A 20,794-nucleotide genomic window follows, 5' to 3' on the forward strand; every position below is an offset into this window, starting at 1 on the left:
TTCTGCCAACAAAACCCTGGGACACAGAGCCAGACAGCATTCTTTCCTTCCAGAACATAACAAGGTGAGAGCCTGTGGGTGTTTCCAAAAACGCACAAGCTGGCTTTGCTGGGTCAATCTCAAAGAGCCTCTGTCTGGATAGAAGTTTCTGTTCCTAAAGACAAAGGTGGCAAGCATCCGCTCTCCTGGCTTGGGGGGCCCATAGGAATCCTTGGCAGTTACTTTAACTCTCTAGTGGAAAGTCTTGAATGCTCTTCCTATAGAACAAGCCCAGTAACAACAAGACCTCCAGACAGGTCTCTGCGGGTGAAAAACTGAAAGTGGGGTCTATGCAGAGCCTGGCCCATGTTCACAGACCCCAGTTAGGTGGAGGCAACCATTTCTAGAGTTTAAGACAGGGTGTTAATCTTTTGAATGACTAACACATGGTTAGCAAGCCATCTTTGCAAATAAAGTTTTATTAGAACACAGCCACATCCATTTATTTACCCAGCGAATTTTTCAATTTTTTTGTAGAGATTGCCTGTACCAGTTCTCCCTACAATGGCAGAGTAGTGTTACACAGAGTATGGCCCCCAGACCATGGCCCCTTGCAAAGGAAGTCAGCTGCCCTAAAAGATAAACATGGACCAACAGGCACTGTGTCCAAAGGAGTAGCTACTACAAATCTGATCTGTAGGTGGGGACACCAGCTCATGAGCCTCCACCCTGGGTTGCCTATGCAGGGGCCTCACCTATCACTCAAACCAGAGAGAGAATTTCTAAACTTCTTCAGGGCAGGATTTTGGTCTTTCCCAGCACAGCCCCTAGTACAATGTCATTTGTGTATACAGCAGGTGCTTGATAAATGTCTGCTCAATAGTTTCAACACAAAATGTTAGAGCTGGAAGGGGTTATCCAATTGGGCCAACCTGCTCATGTTTCAGTAGAGACCAAGTCCTAGAGAAGTCGAGGGACTTGTCTAAGGTCACAGAAAGAATGGCACAGAGGCAGGGTTGAGCCACATTGCCTAATTCCCTTAACACTGAACCTATTCTCTGCCCCATCACCTCATAGGAAGGGCCCTGCAGTTCCCATCTATCCCTCTTGATATTGTAGAGAACATTAAATGCAATGAACCACTTGGTTTGAAGAAAGAAAGGGTCAGGGAAAATTGCCATGGATGTAGGAACATACTCTGTATTTTTCACTCATAAGCAGAGGAGAAAGTTTAATTTGGAGCAAGAGGCAATCAGGCTTAAAGCACATCCCAATAGAAAAGGTAGTCAGATGTTAGTAAGGAAAAGTCACTTCTCAGGAAATAAGTTCTAAGTTAGCACGTAATGAGAAAATTATAGATAGTCAAAGATCACCCTTGAAAATGCCTTAGATGGCCAGTAAATACAGTATGCCTAGCTTTGTGTATATAACTCTCATCAGTCAAATGAGTACAAATGTGTAGACCGTATGTATCTAAGTCCATGTTGGGGTGCTATCCAGCAATTATACTCCAGTGGCCCCTCCTCTGTGGTTTTGCTTTCCAAAGTTTCAGTTACCCATGGTGCGGTAAAATAAGGTATTTTGAAAGAGAGAAAGAGACTACATTCACATGACTTTTATTACAGTATATTGTTATAATTGTTCTATTATTATTGTTATTAATCTCTTACTGTGCCTAAATTATATATTAAACTTTACCATAGACATGTATGCATGGGAAAAACCACAGTATACGTAAGGTTTGGTACTATCTGCAGTTCTAGGCATCCACGGGGGTCTTGGAACGTATCCCCTGAGGAGAAGGGGGAACTACTATATATAAGAAATTTGCTGCTTGAGAAGTCTCTGCATAATTCTCTCCTTTTTGGAGACAGTCTCGCTCTGTCACTCAGGCTGGAGTGCAGTGGAATGATCATAGCTCACTGCAGCCTTGGCCTCTTGACCAGCTGGGACTACCAGCATGCACCACCATGCCCAGCTAGGTTTTCAATTTTTTTGTAGAGATTGGGTCTTGCTTTGTTGGTCAGACGGTCCTGAACTCCTGGCCTCAAGTGATCCTCCCACCTCAGCCTCCCAAAGTGCTGGGATTACAGGCATGAGCCACAGCACCTGGGTGTCGGCGTATTTTCAAGGTGACCCACTCACCCATCTTCCATGTAGTCACTACCTCCACCCCTCAGAATAATTCTTTACCATGCCTTCAATTTCTTCCTCAAGGATGTAGGAGTAATCATCACCATACATTAACGTGGCTGCCTGAGCCACTGGCTTCATGTGTTTTTAGTAGACAAGAAACCTGTAAAAGCATTCTCCTAGTCTCTCCTGGAACTTGCCTCGGGGCAAGGGCTTTGTTCACAGAGACCCACCACCTGTGGCCAAGGGCTTACAGAGGGAAGGCTGGGTGTCACCAGCACTATGAAAACGGTGGGTTTTCTCTTCTATTTTAAAATGCTGGCTAGTGCAAAATTAATCCACATATACTTAATGTGTGCATGACACAAGTCCGCCAGCAGGGAAGCTCTGGAAAGCTGTAAACCCTCGCTTTTCCTCTGCAACCAGCAAAACAGCAGGGCCAATTGTGGGCCTTGTTGGGCCACATGACTCAGGGCTGGTCTAGAGGGCTATTTCTAGTCTGTCGATCTATTCTATGATGTTCTAATAACAAAACACAGAGGGCTGCAGACCACCTCGGAATGTTCTAAACTCTCGTGGAGGGCAGCGAACAGAAGTCAGGAGACACCAGATTGAGACATATCGTGTTTGACCAAACTTGCTCGGTGGGCTTTGATTATGGTAGCAATTTTTAAAAATAACAGCCTACAAGGCTGGGCATGGTGGCTCACGCCTCTAATCCCAGCACTTTGGGAGGCCAAGGCGGGCAGATCATGAGGTCAGGATTTCGAGACCAGCCTGGCCAATATGGTGAAACCCCATCTCTACTAGAAGTACAAAAATTATCTGGGCGTGGTGGCACATGCCTGTAGTCCCAGCTACTGGGGAGACTGAGGCAGAATTGCTTGAACCTGGGAGAGGGAGGTTGCAGTGAGCTGAGATCATGCCACTGCACTCCAGCCTGGGTGACAGAGCAAGACTCCATCTCAAAAAAATAAAATAAAATAAAATAAAATAAAATTACAGCCTATGATTGTCAGAAATTGGAAAAATGTATGTTTACTTCCTTTCACAAGTTATAAGGCACATGGCTATCCATAATTAATAATGCTGACTTTAAAAAATATATCTACATAGGAAAGAAAAAAAGGCCATAGAACCAAGTGTTATCTAATTTGGAAAATATAAATTTAAATTATCCTATGATTATAGCCAAGTTACTTTAAATATGTATTAGAATTAAAGGACTCTCAAATTGTAGCATTCTAAAATAAGTATACTCTGTAAAGATCGCTATAATTATAGTCAGCACATTTCCATTCAGGATAGATCATAAGCTAAAACCACAATGTCTGTTTATTAAATTCACTAATACAACATGTAATTATATTTATAAAAAAAGAACTGTGAAAGAAATTATTTCATGTCCTAGTTGGATATACTGGTTTTTTTTTTTTTTTTTTTTTTTTTTTGGATATACTGGTTTTAAGACAGAGTGATCTTTTGACGACCACAAATTCAGAGTTGTGTTGGAACTGTTTTAATATACACAAAAGCCCATTCACTTCGCTCCCATCAGCAGTGTTAGGAGCGTCACCACTGAGTCCTTGAGCACCGGTCCTGCCTAGTCCAGCTCCCACGGACTCGACCTCCATGCTTTTGTCTCACGTCTGCTACCTCCACCCTCACAGGGCCATCACAGTCTCTCACCTGAACAGATGCCAACAGCCCCTAATGTCTCACCCCGACTGCACTTGGACTAGCTCACCCAGAGCAGCCCTGGGTTAGTTTCTTTTCTTTTTTTTCCTTTCTTTTTTTGAGACAGAGTCTTGCTCTGTGGCCCAGGCTGGAGTGCAGTGGCGTGATCTCAGCTCACTGCAAGCTCCGCCTCCCAGGTTCAAAGATTCTCCTGCCTCAGCCACCTGAGTAGCTGGGATTACAGGCACGCACCACGACGCACAGCTAATTTTTGTATTTTTAGTAGAGACAGGGTTTCACCATGTTGGCCAGGCTGGTCTCAAACTCCTGACCTCAAGCAATCCACCTGCCTTGGCCTGCCAAAGTGCTGGGATTACAGGCATGAGCCCCCATACCCTCCTGTGGATTACTTTCAAAATGCAAATATTCTCACTGCTTTTCAACAGCTCCCATTGCTCTCAAGAAAAGTCCAATGTCCTTAACATGGCCTGCCCTGCAAGGCATGAAAGGTCACTGCCTGTCTACCTCATAGCCTCAGCCTTCGTGGGCCATTCTCTCTCCCCTCCTCTCCCTCTCATCCCCCAGGGCCTGGGCCCCTTCCCACCTTCACTCTGCTCTCCTTCTGCTACATTCCTAACACCTTTTATCCTACAGGTCTTGCTTAATTCTCGATCCTTCTGGGAATCCCGCCGTGAACTTTCTCCCCAGATTAGGCTTCTTTTCCTTGATCTCTGAAGTCCCTTACACTTATTCACAGCACTACCCCCAGTTTGAATTTCATCTTTATTTCTCTAGTTATTTGACATCAGTCCCACGGGGGCAGAACCCATGAATGCTTTTGCTCAGTGTGTATCTCCTCAGTCAGCACACTTGCCTGGAAAGCGGCAGGTGTTCAAATATTTGCAAATGAATCAAGCACTGATACAACTTGACCAAGTTTGCTCACTGGCCTCAACCATCAGGCCCTTAAATGGTCTAATGCTTCAGAACCAGCCAATTCCACAACATCAAGCAGCTAAGAGGAGGAGGGAGGGGGTGCCTTAGATGAACTTCCCGAGGGAGGGGGTGCCTTAGATGAACTTCCCAGACAAAATTCTTGAGCAAAGAATTGCTTTCGGCTTTCTTCTGTAATATCTTGGGCATCTTCAGTCTTGAGAATTTTTTTCCTGCTGCTAGTTTCCAGGTCTTGGTGTATTCACGCTGGGGAATTCTGATCAACAGCAGCCAAGAGCCCCTTATTCCCCCATCCCACGGGAAATCATGATTCTTCTCTTTGCAGAAAATGTTCCTGGGGCGAAGCACTGTGAAGGCACCATGTCATGGGCCAAGGCAGCGCCCCTAAAGAAGGAAGGAATTTTTTTTTTGTTTGAGACACAGTCACGCTCTGTTGCCTAGGCTGGAGTGCAGTGGCACAATCTCAGCTCACTGCAACCTCTGCCTCCTGGGTTCAAGAGAGCACGTCCGATTAATTTTTGTATTTTTCTGTAGAGACAGGGTTTTATCATGTTGGCCAGGCTGGTCTCGAACTCCTGACCTCAAGTGATCTGCCTGCCTCAGCCTCCCAAAGTGCTGGGATTACAGGTGTGAGCCACCACACCTGGCCACAGAAGGAAGGAATTTTTAAGTGAGGAAACTTTACAGAGTTTTCTGGAATGAAATAAAGATCCCGTATCAACTTCAACACTTGCATTTTATTCTCCTTAATCATTACATACACATTCAAGGCAGGAAGGAATACCCCTTTTGATAGATGGGGAAACAGACTGAGGGAGCAAAGTGGTGTGCACAGGGCCACGGTCACCAGCACTGAGCTAGCCACGGGCACAGCCAGAATCCAGCCCCAAGTCTTTCACGTTCTGAAGATGAGGTTCTTTGTGTTTCCTGCTCACAGCAAACAGGAATGCTGGGAACAAGCTGCCAAGAGCTAAAGAGCCGATCAAAAAGCCAGTGAAATGTGATTAGTGTTATCTGTACTGGTCCAGCCTCTTCAGACACAGGCTGCACTCGCATGGTAAACTTCATGGCTCAACCGAGCCAGCGGCTGTTCTCCGGCAAAGGGTTCTCCAATGCGGAAGAGCAAACCCAGGATACGTTGGGCCAAGAATGCTGCCAGGAGTCAGCAAATCACCCCAAGTCCTTCCTTTCTTCAGAGACAGGTGTAAGGAGAAGCCATTAGAATCCTACGAAATGACTTTCACCTGTCCCTGACTCACACAAATACTGTATTTCATTCTAAGATAGCCACTTTCCCTCACGTTTACACCTCACCAATCGGGGTGTGTCTTACCATCAATGGTGTGTCACAGTTTAATTGGTAGGTTTTTTTCCTTTCTTAGTGGTCTGGAAAATAACGGTGCCTCTGACAATTGCTCGTATCCCAGAGTCCAATGAAACATGGGATACAAATACTAAAATACAAAATATAAATCCAGACATGCAAGTTGACAGTGGAGATTAGAATTTGGAATGAAAAAATTCTGTCTTCCCAGCAAAAGGAGGCTATCCTCATTATCCCTTTATAAGTCATCTTCTGCTCTTAATAACCCACAGTGGGTTTTAACTGATTCCCAAAAGAAAAAACCAACCGGAAATCAAAAGATGTGATTAGGTAAGACTGAAGGCTTTTAGCCTTAAACTTTTTCAAACAAACTCAATTTCCGTTATTTTTCAACCTACTGTGCCCCAGTTTCCCTTTACCTGTGGGATGTAAATAATAACAGTATCCAACTCACAGGGCTGCTGGGAGGGGAAATGAACTAATCCGCATGAAGCGTTCAGAACAACGCCTGGCACGGGCTGAGCGCTCACTAAATGTCAGGCAATATCAGCTGCCGCAGCATCTGTGAAGTTGTTCTTCTGACACTGGCTAGTTTAGCAGGTGATAGTATGGGCAGTCGGGTGGGTTTGTTTGTTTGTTTGTTTTTTAAAGAGAGCTTTCAGTTCGAGGTCCTTTTGGATGTAAGAAAATGCAAAAGATTCCATGATTCTTTCACTACAAGTAACAGTTTTATCATCAAGATTCTTCATTGCCCCCTGGGCAACCAGTTGTTTATCAAAGCAAAGGATAAAAAGAGACATTTCAGAGAACAACCGGAAAACATCCCATGCCAACCTGCAGCTCACCATCCAGAGTGTCTCCAACAGAGGATCCTCACGGCTCCAAAATGCTTCTTCCTTTGTGGTTAAAGAAATACTCCACCATCTGCCAACCTGGCTACTGGATCCAGAAATTCACCATCGCCTTCAACTCTTCCTTCTTTCATTTGCATTTCTCCTAAGTAGCTCTTGAATCCAGCTGTCTTCCTCTCTATCTCTGTGGTCACTTCCCTGAGCCCAGGGACCTAGACAACCACCACCACTTGCTAACTGGATGTCCAGTTAAGCCACAGTCTAATCCAAATACACACTGTCACGGTGGAATTATCTAGAAGTCAAAAAGGCTTCAAGGGCTTCAGCAGAGTTCTGAACATCCTTAATGTAGTAAACAAGGCTACAATCTGCATTCTTCATCAGAAGCCAGTCATTGTACATATGGTGCTTTCCTGTGTTCTGCGACTTCTTCTAGAGAATTATTAAACTTATTGGGCGAGGGGGTCATAGAAACCCCCAAATTTGTGGTCGGCTGGGCAGAAGTGTGAGGAATATGGGGACTCACTTGTGGCTGGTGACTGCATTGGGGGCAGTCTCACAGGATTGAACTCTTACCTTGTGGGGTCTGCACTAACACTAGGCAGTGTCGTAACTGAACACGACAGCCAGCTGCGGTCAGAGAATTGATGTGGGAACATAAATGCATTCTTCGTTCTGGGGACAGCTTGAGGGTAGATGCTACTTTTACCTCCTTAGCAGCTAACAGAGTCTAGCACAGAGGAGGCATGTCATATCCCTTTCCTGAATGAATGAAAGAACAAACTGATACATGGAGGCTGGAGTGTTGCGCAGGACTCATCTGCAGCAGTCACGGATGTTTATGAATGGGAGAATGGCACCAGGCGTGACTCAATCAGTCCCACAAAAACCGGGAATGGCTGATGGGCTGCAGCTCAAGACAGGCAGCAACCGCTTTCCCACCCTGCCATTCCGTCAGGCTTTGCCCATCCTGTTAGTGTTCTCTAGGGAGATGAAAACCATATTAGGCAAGGAATAAATATTTCAAGCAAGTTGTCTGTTTCCTTTTCTGCTGTTTTGTATTTGGTCAAAAATCAACGCTAAGAAAAGTACTCAGCTCCTGGCATGCCTCCATACTCTACATACGTCTCCCTCTGGTCCCTGAATGCAGCCACAGGGAAGTCAGGTGACCTGCACCTTAACAGTACTATTGTGCACAGGGACTCCCAGGGCATTCTGAGACCAGAGTCACAGGCAAGGCACTCAAGGAGCCGTGTCTACGTGAGGTTTTACTGGAGACAAGCTTTGCAAAGGAAGAGTTCACAGCTCCAGGCTTCTGGTGGATCTGTTTGGCTTGTGTTTACCTAGAATCCTCAGTTATAATAATAAATAGCCCAGCCTCTGAAGGCTACGTGCATTCTCTTGAAATGCAACATCCCTTTGCAGAAGATTTCTTTTATTTTGGAGACAGGGTCTCACTCTGTCGCCCAGACTGGAGTGCAGTGGAGCGATCTCAGCTCACTGCAACCTCCACCTCCCAGGGTTAAGCGATTCTTCTGCCTCAGCCTCCCAAGTAGCTGAGAATACAGGTGCATGCCACCACGCCCATCTAACTTCTGTATTTTTAGTAGAGATGGGATTTTGCCATGAGGGCCAGGCTGGTCTCAGACTCATGACCTCAAGTGATCCTCCCACCTCGGCCTCCCAAAGTGCTGGGATTACAGGCGTGAGCCACTGTGCCAGCCTTGCAGGAGATTTCTGAGTTAAATTCAGACATCTATGGATTCAGGTCAGGGGCAGCTTCCTGATTGTCACAATAGGTCTAAGGGTGAAATTCTACCACCCCTGCTTCCACCCAGACAGAAGCTGTCTGGCTGTGCCCACATTCTGTATTTCCTCATCAGCCTTCTAAGCCCTGGGCTTGGCCTCGAAGAACTGGCTGGAACCATCCCACCGTCTGCTCCTTGTTCTTCCTCCTCACTCCACTGACATCCCTGTAGGAAGGAGAGCTCCTAGTACTAACCCTCTTCAAAATCGGGGGGGAATCTTCAAAATCGTTGCAGGGAATCTAGACAGATTCAATTTTTACCATAGAGGCAGGGCAATTGATCCATTGATTGCAGGTCTCAGGGTCGTTCTGAGAGTGCTTTTCGCTGGTTTTGTAAACACAAGAAACATTCCTGTGGGTGAGTGCATAGGCTGGATACAGCTGGGGCATGAGCAAACCACTGTGCATACGGGAAAGGATTCACATTTCACAGGCTTTTTCCAAGAAAGGAAGAATGATGTGGAGAGGCTTTTGGGGTCCACTTTGGAGTCTGATCAGAATTGAGGCCCAGTGATTGGAGGCCTGGAGGCAGGTCAGTGTCGGGTGGGGAGACACGGTCCAGGAAGCCAGAGGCTGAGTAGCCAGGGCTCACTATGATTCTCTATGCACACAGTCCACCCTCGGTGGGACGACAGCCCTGCCTCAAGGCTGTCCCTGGAGCATCAAACACACAGTGTGACATGTCGACCCTTCACCACCGTTGCTAGTGCTGCTTTCTAAATGACAAGAGCCATGTGTTGGTGCATGCTGTCCCCTCTACCTTGAATACCCCTCTTCATTCTTCACCAGCTGACCCCTTCCTCCTCCTCCTCATTATCCTCCTCATTATCACTACCCTACCCCCAGGCTTAGCGAGGCTCCTTCCTCTCTGCCCCCAGGTTACACCTTTTGCTTATATTCATCCCAGCACTGGCCAGCGGGTGGCTCACACCTGTAATTCCAGCACTCTGGGAGGCCAAGGCAAGAGGATCGCCTGACGTCAGGAGTTCAAGACCATCCTGGCTAACACGGCAAAAACCCATCTCTACTAAAAATACAAAAATACACCAGCAGTGGTGGTGCGTGCCTGTAATCCCAGCTACTCGGGAGGCTGAGGCTGGAGAACTGCTTGAACCCGGGAGGCGGAGGTTGCAGTGAGCTGAGATCATGTCACTGATCGTGATGGGGTTTTGCCACGTTGGCCAGGCTGGTCTGGAACTCCCAAACTCAGGTGATCCGCCCACCTCGGCCTCCTAAAGTGCTGGGATTACAGGCATGAGCCACCATGCCAACGCGCCCAGCCGAGCCAATTCTTAAAAATAATTATTCTTTTTTTCTCTCTGTATAAATATTTTAAAAATTTATAAGAGCTACAAATCATAGAGCTTTTCTTGTGTCGTTATAGCCAAATTCACTGTGGCTTTGCCCTATGAACCAGCCCCTACAAGAGAAAAAACTAAAGGGGGCTGCAGAGACTTCTCTTTGAAAGATAAGCAGAATCTTTAGAACTTACAAAGTCAAAAGGCTATACAGTTTCTTTATTCATTCCAAACTGACTTCCCATCATTTCAAATAAATAAAATGCTCTATTTACTCCACAAACTGACTGATGCCAGGCTCTCGGCAAAGGTTCCAGTAAAACTCAAGACTCAAGGGACTGTGTCCTCAAAAGGCTATGTACTATATGATTGCATTTGTATAAAATGTCCAGAACAGGCAAGTCCAGAAACAGAAGGCGGATGAGTGGTTGTTAGGGTCGGGGTAGGTGGGGAGACCTGGAAACAGGGAGGGACTGCTTAACAGGCATGAGGTGTCTTTCGGGGATAATGAAACTGTTGTGAAATTAGATAGTGGTGATGGTTACACAACACCATGAATGTACTAAAAGCCACTGAAACTTATACTTTAGAGTGGTTAAAATGATAAATTCTGTGATGTGAATTTTACTGCAACAAGCAAAACAGTGGCTGTGGCTTACCTTCCTTCCAAAGGTTTACTAGAAACTGTGCAAGCTGTTTCATAATCACAACGTTGAGAACTGGAAAGGATGATCCTTTTTAAAGCTGGGGAACCACTAGGCCAACATCGCCATGAGGGGAAACAGAGGCAGACGTGTGTCCCCTAAGATAGTGGGCCGTGCAAGCCCCAACCATCAAAGGAGAACTTTGTGCACTGGGTTTGCTGTAAATGACAGAAGCCACTTCAAAAGCCTCTTTGGAGCTGTTCAGTGAAACGCTCAGAGAACACCTGGGCACACTCAGGCAAGATAAACCACACGGACACCTCGCAGACAGACCTCCCGGGACAGAGCGACAGCAACAAGACTCCAAAAGCAACTTGAAGTTTTAGCAGCATGATCATCCACAGAGTGAAGTTCAACATTCAGTCAAGAAGAATCATTCCGATTACTTCATTGGAAGATCTGATACTTCTGAAATGGAACGTTTCACAAACTCTACTGAAATAAGAAATACTTTTGATTTATTTTTTAAAAAATGAATCATTGGTTATGGAAAGAGCTATATGGTCTTGCAGAGAGGATAATGTTAAAGATGTTTTGCAAGCTTAACACAACCAAATCTGATTGGAGAATTATTTTGGGGCTTGCAGCTCTATGTTTTGTTTGTGGCGTAAATATATACATACATATATATGCAGGTATATATGTATGCAAAAATGCTTATTTACTGTGGAAACGACAGTTTAAGTCACTCTGTATTTCTTTTTTCCATGAGTCTAATATTGAATTATGATGATTCAAAGGCTCTCAGGGTGGCGTGCTAACATGGTAAATGGCTAAACATCCAAAAAAGAAAACAATTAAAACACAACGCACACACAATTTTCTTAAAGTTGTGGAAAATTAGGTAGGCACAGTTGATTGTTTTGAGCTGGTAGGAAAACCTGGGCAGCTAGCAGAGGTCCGGACAACCACGGAAAGCCCACAGCGAGGACCACACCGTGAGCAGCCACCAGAGATTTGGGATGGTAGACTTACCAAGAGTGTCCACTGGCGGGGGGCACACGGTGAGAAAGTGCAGGATACACAATTGACACAAAAAGGAAAATAATAAAGTCAAACCGGTATTCAAGCAGCAGCAGCAGTCTTACCTTGGTTTTGTGTGTTAAACTGTCCATGGCTCACCACGAAATTTTCTATGAGGGCTGATTAAACCCACATCCGTGTCCCCCTTCTCTGCTTTACTAATATCCTTTCCTTCTCATCTAAACAAAACCTTACCAGTTAGTAATGACCACCCCTAGAGAGTACAGCAAGGATTTTTAAAGAGAGAGATGAAAAATATATACCCAGAAGAAGCCAAGCTTTGGCAAGAAAACCTTTCGAGTGTAGTTTACCATCACTTGAAAAATATCTAGGAAATCCTAGGAGACAAAGCTTAGGGCGGGATGAAAATGGAAAAAAAATTAAAGAATTTAAAATTGTAGTATAACAGCAAATACTATACTGGTATAGAACTCTGTGAGTCTGTTGATTACATTTATATCATTGGCTTTGCAGCCTCTAGTGGAAAGTGATAGAGTCAACTATTTAAATGTCAGCTGTACAGTTAACATATTACAATGTTCCAGTTCTCGCTCTCTCAAGAAAAGTCCCTGCTGGGCGCAGTGGTGTGTGCCTGTTAATCCCAGTTACTAGCGAGGCTGAGGCGGGAAGATCCCTGAAGCCCAGAGTTTGAGGTCAGCCTAGGGCCACCTAGTGAGATGCTGATTCCAAAAAAAAAAAAAAATCAAGACTTCTTAGATTTAATGACGTCATGGTAATAAGCGGAACAATGACTATAATAAGCACCTAATGAATGCTGGCCATTATTATTTTTAAAAATCCTTGATAAACTTTTTGTAGTTACAGATGGAAACAGAAGGCTTTACCAGAATTAGTATTATTATTTTTTGAGCTATAGTCTCCCTCTGTTGCCCAGGCTGGAGTGCAGTGGCACGATCTTGGCTCACTGCAACCTCCACCTTCAGGGTTCAAGCAATTCTCCTGCCTCAGCCTCCTGAGTAGCTGGGACTACAGGCATGCGCCACCACACCCAGCTAATTTTTGTATTTTTAGTAGAGACGGGGTTTCACCATGTCGGCCAGGATGATCTCGATCTCTTGACCTCATGATCCACCTGCCTCAGCCTCCCAAAGAGCTGAGATTACAGGCATGAGCCACCGCGCCCAGCCCAGAATTAATTTTTAATTTACATTGATAACAACATGGTAGTTAAATGAGAATAAGGCTGCTGAGTTCGTACAGTCGGGTGGCATACGTAGGTAAATACAATGTAAAACGCCTCTCATTTCCGATGCTCTCCTACTTTCCCCCACTGGGTCATGGTCAACTCCAAGACCTCCAAGGCAATGAGCTGATATGAAGCAGGCAGAGGACTCAAGAGACACTGTTCAGAACCCGAGGCTACTGGGTCTGCTCCACACCATCCCCCCAGCATCCTGCCACCTCTGTCCCTCCACCTGTCGGCAATGCTGGCTCTGCCACGTGCTCCTGACCCTGTGCACAAGCCCAGAATTTCTCTGAGGGTGAGGACTAGCTAACTCTTTGCCTCATGTTTACTTCTAGTAGGCATCCAACAAGCTTGCCTTCAAGAAAGACAGGCATACTCATCCACAGCCATAGCATATCCCAAGTTGCTAAAAAATGATTTTGAGATAAAACCTACCAAAGGCAAACCACTGAAAGTTTCTTGATGGAAATATTTAAACACCTTTAGATTACAAACTACCTCTCTCTATAGTAAGAAAGAGTCAAAGAATGTGATAAAAGGTGATATCTGCAGAGTAAGAAGGAAAGTGAGCCGCTAACAAAAATCACATCCATGTGTGTCTGCCCACGTCAAGGATGGTGGTAAACCATGCTTACACGCACAAAGGCACCTGAAATGCTAAAAGGAGAGTCCGAAGAATTTTTGGATCAAAGATCAGAGTTTTTGAAAAAGGCATTGCAGGAAGCTGCTTGAGAATCTCCTGGAAATGTATTAAAAAGGAAGTGATTATCTGGCTGCATACATCAGATTCCATCTATCAGGACAAAAAAAAATGTATCCAAAAGCTTCATCCATCTGAACGCATGGTATGTCAAAAGGAACTGCTAACACTTTTACAAACCAAGGGTCTGGGAATCTGCCACTTGAAGGAGTTGAAACAGATCCCTCAAGGTTTTCTAGCAGAAAGGGAAATGTCAGCTAACCAGACCCCTAAACAACTGAAAGCCTCAAATAACCAGATTTCTTCCAGCCCTTAAGTGAGTTGTGTTTTCTCCAGTCCATTCTCAGCCATACATATGCCTCCTAGGAGAGCTCTCCATAAAAGTGTCCAGTCCAAATGTGACTCTAGTACCTTTTAAAAGGCTGCTTTCATCCCAGAAATATACAAATAGAAACACCTGGTCCAAAACTGCACTTACAGATTTTAGAAAAAAATCTTTACAAAGGATAGAAATAAAAATTATTTTCTGGTTGTACCTTGAAGTAACTGGACATTCTCCAGAACATTCCAAGCTATGGATCTGACCAATCTCATGGGGAAAAGACATGGTGCCAGAGACTGCCAGTGTGAGGCTGTGGCTGAGAAGACAGATGCTTCAGAAACCCTGGATCCCAGCCTCCATTCTCTCATCCGTCAGGCCAATGTGGCCCAAGAAACCACACAACTAAATGCCAATCATTCCCAAGTCTCAGGACCAGATGCCTCTCTTCATGTCACACACAATCCAGCATCCTATGGGTCCCAAATCTTTCTATCCAGCCTTGATAGGGAGCTCGTTATGCTGCAGGCAGCCTGAGCCAGTGCTAGGAAGTCTAATTGCCAGAAACTTCTTTTGATGTTGCACTGCAATCACCCTATCAGGCTTCACCCAGAGGTATAAATTCTGCTAATTGGGCAATGCCAGTGACTTTGAGTGACAGACGAGGACCGATTCAGCCTCCATGCAGAATTTAAATAAAAGGACTATCACTGCAGCCAAGAACTTAGGGCCTCTGAAAAGTGAGCGGTGGAAGAGTTGAGGGAAAATAGCTACTTTTTCTTCCTTCATCCTTTTCACCAAACTCCCAAACCTTTTCTAAGCCTAAACATCTTCCCTGGACCATCTCTCCCAGTCCAGGAATCCCTCCTCTCTCAAAGCTGCCAACCTGTCAGTTACGTGGAGTTCAGCCCCGAATTGTGACCAGCCTCCTCTCCTCCGGGCCTCGGACTTCATGGAATATGGTAGTAATTTTACTTATAAATGTTTACCTCTACAGTCACTAAAATGTTACTATGTCACAAACCCTATTACTTGTCAAACACTAGCTCCCAGGTGCCCTGGTTAGATAGGATACAAATCTGAGAAGCTCCAGACCAAAAACAAACATACAAAAGAAACTGCTAGGGCCAATGCTGATGGAAAATCTGACTGTGGCTGAAAATTCCACTGCCTTTATCTCGAAATGGGTTCATGGTGGTTGTGAAAATTCGGGGTGGGGGGCTCATTTTATAGAAATGTTCAAGGTTAAAAACTGTGTCCTATTATCACCCCACTCCACACCACCCTCCACCATCCCATCTCTCCAAATGTGTCTTCTATTTCCAACAGAGAACTGCTGGTTTAGGGGAGAGAAAATTCAGGCTGGGGGATCCCAACTCGAAAATGTTGTTGTCTCAAATTAATGGTAAACACCACCCACAGAGCAGCCTGACGGAAGAACCCCATCTTATCAGTTGTGAAGCAGCAGATTCAGAAACTTGGTGTCAAAGAACAGACTGGAAGGAATGTCACCTTCTCTAGCTCAGGAGAAAGTCCCTAGGTTTTTAGGTGGTAGTAAAATGTTACAAGTGCTTGCGAAGTGGATGCCGCTAGATTTTTCTCTTCGAACTCCCAGTCCATTCTGGAGGAACAAAGGTGGGTCAAAGATCTGACGATTCACTGGTTTGCGAAGGAGGATAAACGAGGACATGGGGGAAAGGCGTCTTGCCTGGTTTTGCTCAGTGGTAGATTATCAAGCTCCTCCCTCATAAACACCATGGAAAATCCCCTGTGTGGCCGTGACTCCCAGCTTCCCCTGCACCCATTCCTAGCACTCTCACAAGACTTAATAAAGGGTTTTGAAGATTATAGGCTGTGAAAGCTGCAGGAGAAAATGACATAATTTCTGTAATAATTACTAGAGAACATTTGCATAAAGGCCTTTCTGCATTATCCCAAGGCTTCTAAGAAATTTATAGGTATCATTACGAAGCACAATAGGCATGGAAACTGTCAGACTGGGAAGACAAAGGTGGGGGAAGGAACATGTCAAGTCCCACTTGGCAACCGCCTCAAATTAATACCTATTCTGCACTTTGAGAACGTGAACTCAGATAGGTCCTATTTGCTCCCATCTGTTTTCCAGGGCCATCATACTTAAGGAAGTCTCTGAAGTGAACACCTTTTGCTTCAAAGACAAATCAAGCCCTCCATCGGGAAGTAACATCAGTGGCAGAATTTTAGGAGTTACCTTTTTTTGCTTTCTTCTGCAGTTTCAGTGTATCCGAGGACTTCTTTTTTATCTCTTGGCGGGCTTTCTTATATTCTAAGAGAAAGCAGAATATGGAATAATTTTACCGTTTTGCTTAACAGAAAATATGTTAGAAACAGCTATTACATTTATAACAGAAAGCATAAACTGTGACACGCCATCAGAGGCTTTATCAGAATACAATGATAATCTCATGACATTTACAACCAAGGGGCTAGAGACACGAAAACAAAATGCACAGTGGTCTTGCCCTGTCATATTCACTCAAACCAGATTTGAGGGAGGCTCCATTTGGGAATTTTTTTTTTTTTTTTTAGATGGAGTCTTGTTCTGTGGCCCACGCTGGAGGGCAGTGGTGTGATCTCAGCTCACTGCCACCTCTACCTCCCAAGTTCAAGTGATTCTCCTGCCTCAGCCTCCTGAGTAGCTGGGATTATAGGTGCCTATCACCACGCCCAGCTAATTTTTGTATTTTTAGTAGAGATGGGGCTTCACCATGTTGACCAGGCTGGTCTTGAACTCCTGACCTCAAATGATCCACCCATCTCGGCCTCCCAAAGTGCTGGGATTACAGGCATGAGCCACTGTGCCTGGCCGGGAATACTTTAACAAAAATGAAAAAAATTCACAATTTCTCAGCTCAAGTATCTGGAAAGATTTTTCAATATTATCTACTCTCCCAAGGCCCAAATCCACTGTGTTTTGCAAACAAACAAACAAACAAAAAACAAAAACAAAAGCAAAATCCTATGTGGAAAAGATGCTGGCCAGATGTTAAAATCCAGAAAAACAGTGTCTCGCACAGCAGGAGAAGGTAGATCACAGAGTGGGGAGACTGGGCAAGAACCAGCTGCCTTCCTTTGAGCATGGATCCTGTGGCTAGACACCACAAACCCCTCAGAGGGGCAGTCCACGTGCACCACATCCCCCGCCAACCACTTCCTCCTCCACCACTGGCCCATTTGCAGACTGCCCCATTTCTGTTGCTGGCATCCTCATCATCCAGACATAGACACCTGGGATGACGGTCACCCGTGACACTTCTCCCCTTTGCTGCTCTCACAGTCAATTCACTGCCAACTGCTGCACATTTCACCTTGGCCAGCTCCCTTGCAGCCAGCTCTGAGGTTTCCCTTCTACTGACCCTAAGCCTATTTATACACACCTGGAATCACTGTGCAGCATGGTAGCTCTCCACTCTTTTCTGGCCACTCCCCCATTTTCCCTGCCTATCTGCATGGTTTTCTTTTTTTTTTTTTTTTTCTTTTGAGACGGAGTCTTGCTCTGTCGCCCAGGCTGGAGTGCAGTGGCACGATCTCGGCTCACTGCAAGCTCTGCCTCCTGGGTTCATGCCATTCTCCTGCCTCAGCCTACTGAGCAGCTGGGACTACAGGCACCTGCCACCACGCCCGGCTAATTTTCTTTTTGTATTTTTAGTAGAGATGGGGTTTCACCGTGTTAGCCAGGATGGTCTTGATCTCCTGACCTCGTGATCCACCAGCCTCGGCCTCCCAAACTGCTGGAATTACAGGCGTGAGCCACTGCGCCTGGCCTCCGCATGGTTTTCTCTCTGGCTAGGGCACCTTCACCGCTCTAACGTCAGCATGATGAAACCATGTCCATCCACTGGGATCCCTCCAAAGGGCGCCTCGTTTTCTAACTCCTCAACCAAACCTCTCCAACCTCTGGGGCTTCCTGTATCTCTCTTCCCCGACATCCTATGCTTTGCCCTGCAGTCTCTCCTCCCTCCCCCTACAAGCTCCCCAAAGGAAGCAGCAGTGTCTGGGTCATGTCTGAGCATCCTGGGCTAGCAGAGTGGGTTGTGTGTGGCTGCTACTCGGGTCACACTCCCTGAGTTAGAGGCTGAATCAAAAAGATGAAGGAAGTGCCGTGTCACGGAGGCTGGGGGTCAGGGCTTTGTAGCCCATGGTCTCTTGGCCTTTGTATGGAGAGGCCATTTAGCAGGTATGCAGGGCCAGACAATGGGTCTCAATTCACATTCAGGCCTAGGCTCTTCATCTCGGTATGTGACCCCAAAGAAGCAAATTGAGACGTGCTTCTCTGTATGCAGTGGGAATGGGAGGGAAGGGGAAATATTCCATGAAAACCAAGGGACCTGTGTTTTATTGGATGAGTAGAGCTCTCTGTAAGACCTGCTGCCTTCTCCCTATGGGCTCAGCACAACCACTCTTATAAAAGGCCTTACACATCCAATTTGAAGTCTCAGCTTTGCTGTACCAGCAAAGGGGAACACTTAACAGAGAAGGAGGCTCCTGCAGGGTGGTGGGGGCCCAAAAGGCCTCAGAAGGCTGCAGCGGTTCCTCACACAGACAGAGGGTGAGGAGAGACCCATGCAGGAGTGCAGGCTCCCTGAGGGCAGGGGCCTGGCTGGCTGGTTGTCTACTGCTTTCCCAGGGCCTCAACCAGTCCATGGCATACAGCAGATGCCGGACAAATACTCAGCCAATGAATGAGCCAAGTCAGCCAACACAAGGTGAACTGGGTCAAACATAAACTATCAACTCTTTCCCCATCTGAAAAAAAATTTCAAATAGTTCTATTCTCTTTTACCCAGTGAAAAGTACAGATGGATAAATCCCGTGAACCTAAGAGAAGAAAACTCATGATCTGATTAACACACAATGGGATCCAGTTAATCCTCTGAATTTGCCTCTCTCCCTAACTTCAAGTTAGGGCAGGGGGGATAAAAGATTAACTTTTATTCACTTTTTTTTTTCCTTGAGATGGAGTCTTGCTATGTTGCCCACACTGGAGTGCAGAGGTGCGATCTCGGCTCACTGCAGCCTCTGCCTCCTGAGTTCAACTGATTCTTGTGTTTCATCCTCCCGAGTAGCTGGGATTACAGGTGCACGCCACCACGCCCAGGTAATTGTGGTTTCTTTTTTTTTTTTTTTGTATTTTTAGTGGAGACAGGTTTTCGCCATGTTGGCCAGGCTGGTCTCGAACTCCCAACCTCAAGTGATGCACCCACCTCTGCCTCCCAAAGTGCTGGGATTACAGGCGTGAGCCACCATGCCTGGCCTATATTAACTTTTTAAATATAACTGCTAAGTATTTGGCTATTGTATCCATACTTCTGAATCTCAACACAAAGAAGCCATCACCCTTCCTGGTTCTTTTATCAAGGTGGTTTGTTGAAGTTCTACGTAAGTCAGATTTCCAATAACAATGAAGACGTGACTTCAAGAGTCTATTGTCTGTGATAGACAAATTTAAAGGACATGTACCAAAAACCAAGACCAACTTATTTATGTCTGTGGCTCTGGAGAAAGCACAGGCATGGAATACGGTAAGTACTCAGGAGCACAGGTGCATGATGAGGGGAGAGATGAATAATTGGAACGAACGTGCAACTTTCTGGTAGCTACTGAGAGTTGCTGGGGACATAGAATAATTTTCATTATATAGCTTGAAGCAGGTAGAATAAACCATCCCCACAGTCCCAACGAGGCCTGTTTTAGGAGCCGCCATTCACATTCCCAGAGCACCCGGTTGGGTCTTCATTGCAGTCTTTTACTTTGCTTTGTAACAGGGTTAATTTATTTCTGTTTCAGTAGATACCCCACTCACCCTTCTGTAGCCCCCGCAGACCCTAGCATGTAAAAAGCATCAGAATGACCTGAATGGAGATGGAATGAGAAGCTCTTACGAAACAGTCTGGTTGGCCTGTGTGAAAGGAACACAAACACCCTCACTCAAAAGCATCAGTGCTGTCTGCTCTGCAGATTACACTTAGTTCCTCTCACACCATCAAGGTCCCTGACAACTCATTCAACCAGTTTACAAAGACTTGTCTCACCCAACTGGGACAACGCACAAAAAGAATGGGCAGGAGACCTAGGGTAAGCTTATATTAAAAGTCTGGCTTTCAGAATGTGCTGAAATGCCTTAAGTATGAATGTTCGGCATTTAAACCTGCCATTATGATTTATACTTCTTTGGAGGGTTAGGGGGAGGCAGTGTCTTGCTCTGGCACCCAGGATGGAGTGCAGTGGTGCAATCTCTGCTCACTGCAACCTCTGCCTCCTGGGTTCTAGTAATTCTCGTGTCTCAGCCTCCTGAGTAGTTGGGATTACAGGCATGCACCACCACACCTGGCTAATTTTTGTATTTTTAGCAGAGACGGGCTTTCACCAAGTTGGCCAGGCTGGTCTCAGACTCCTGGCCTCAAGTGATCTGCCCGCCTCAGCTTTCCGAAGTGCTGGAATTACAGGTGTGAACCACCGCACCTGGCCTATGATTTCTTCTTTTTTTTTTGAGATGCAGTCTCGTTCCATCGTCCGGGCTGGAGTACAATGGTGCAATCTTGGCTCACTGCAACCTCCGCCTCCCGGGTTCAAGCAATTTTTGTGTCTCAGCCTCTCGAGTAGCTGGGATTACAGGCACCCACCACCATGCTTGGCTACTTTTTGTATTTTTAGTAGAGATGGGGTCTCAAACTCCTGACCTCAAGTGATCCGCCCTGCCTCGGCCTCCCAAAGTGCTGGGATAACAGGGCTGAGCCACCGCACCCACCCTGTGATTTATTCTTAATTCAGCTGAATAC

General features: G+C 45.7%; 1 protein-coding gene across 7 annotated transcripts in view; it reads right to left on the reverse strand.

Annotated features, from left to right (window-relative positions):
* The window catches only part of MTSS1 (MTSS I-BAR domain containing 1), a 183,755-nt gene that overhangs the window by 17,890 nt on the left and 145,071 nt on the right, over positions 1-20,794 (reverse strand). For 4 of the 7 annotated variants that reach the window (XM_009213558.3, XM_021942886.2, XM_009213561.3 and 1 more), the window contains exons 6-7: positions 16,207-16,281; positions 11,703-11,714 (exon numbers count right to left, since the gene is read on the reverse strand). In XM_009213558.3, the coding sequence (XP_009211822.2) occupies positions 11,703-11,714; positions 16,207-16,281 (87 nt within the window). The remainder of the gene's footprint in view (positions 1-11,702; positions 11,715-16,206; positions 16,282-20,794) is intronic. The other 3 variants (XM_003903142.4, XM_009213560.3, XM_031669731.1) reach the window with 1 other exon arrangement.

This window comes from Papio anubis, chromosome 8 (assembly GCF_008728515.1).
Source record: "Papio anubis isolate 15944 chromosome 8, Panubis1.0, whole genome shotgun sequence".
Classification (NCBI taxonomy): Eukaryota; Metazoa; Chordata; class Mammalia; order Primates; family Cercopithecidae; genus Papio; species Papio anubis.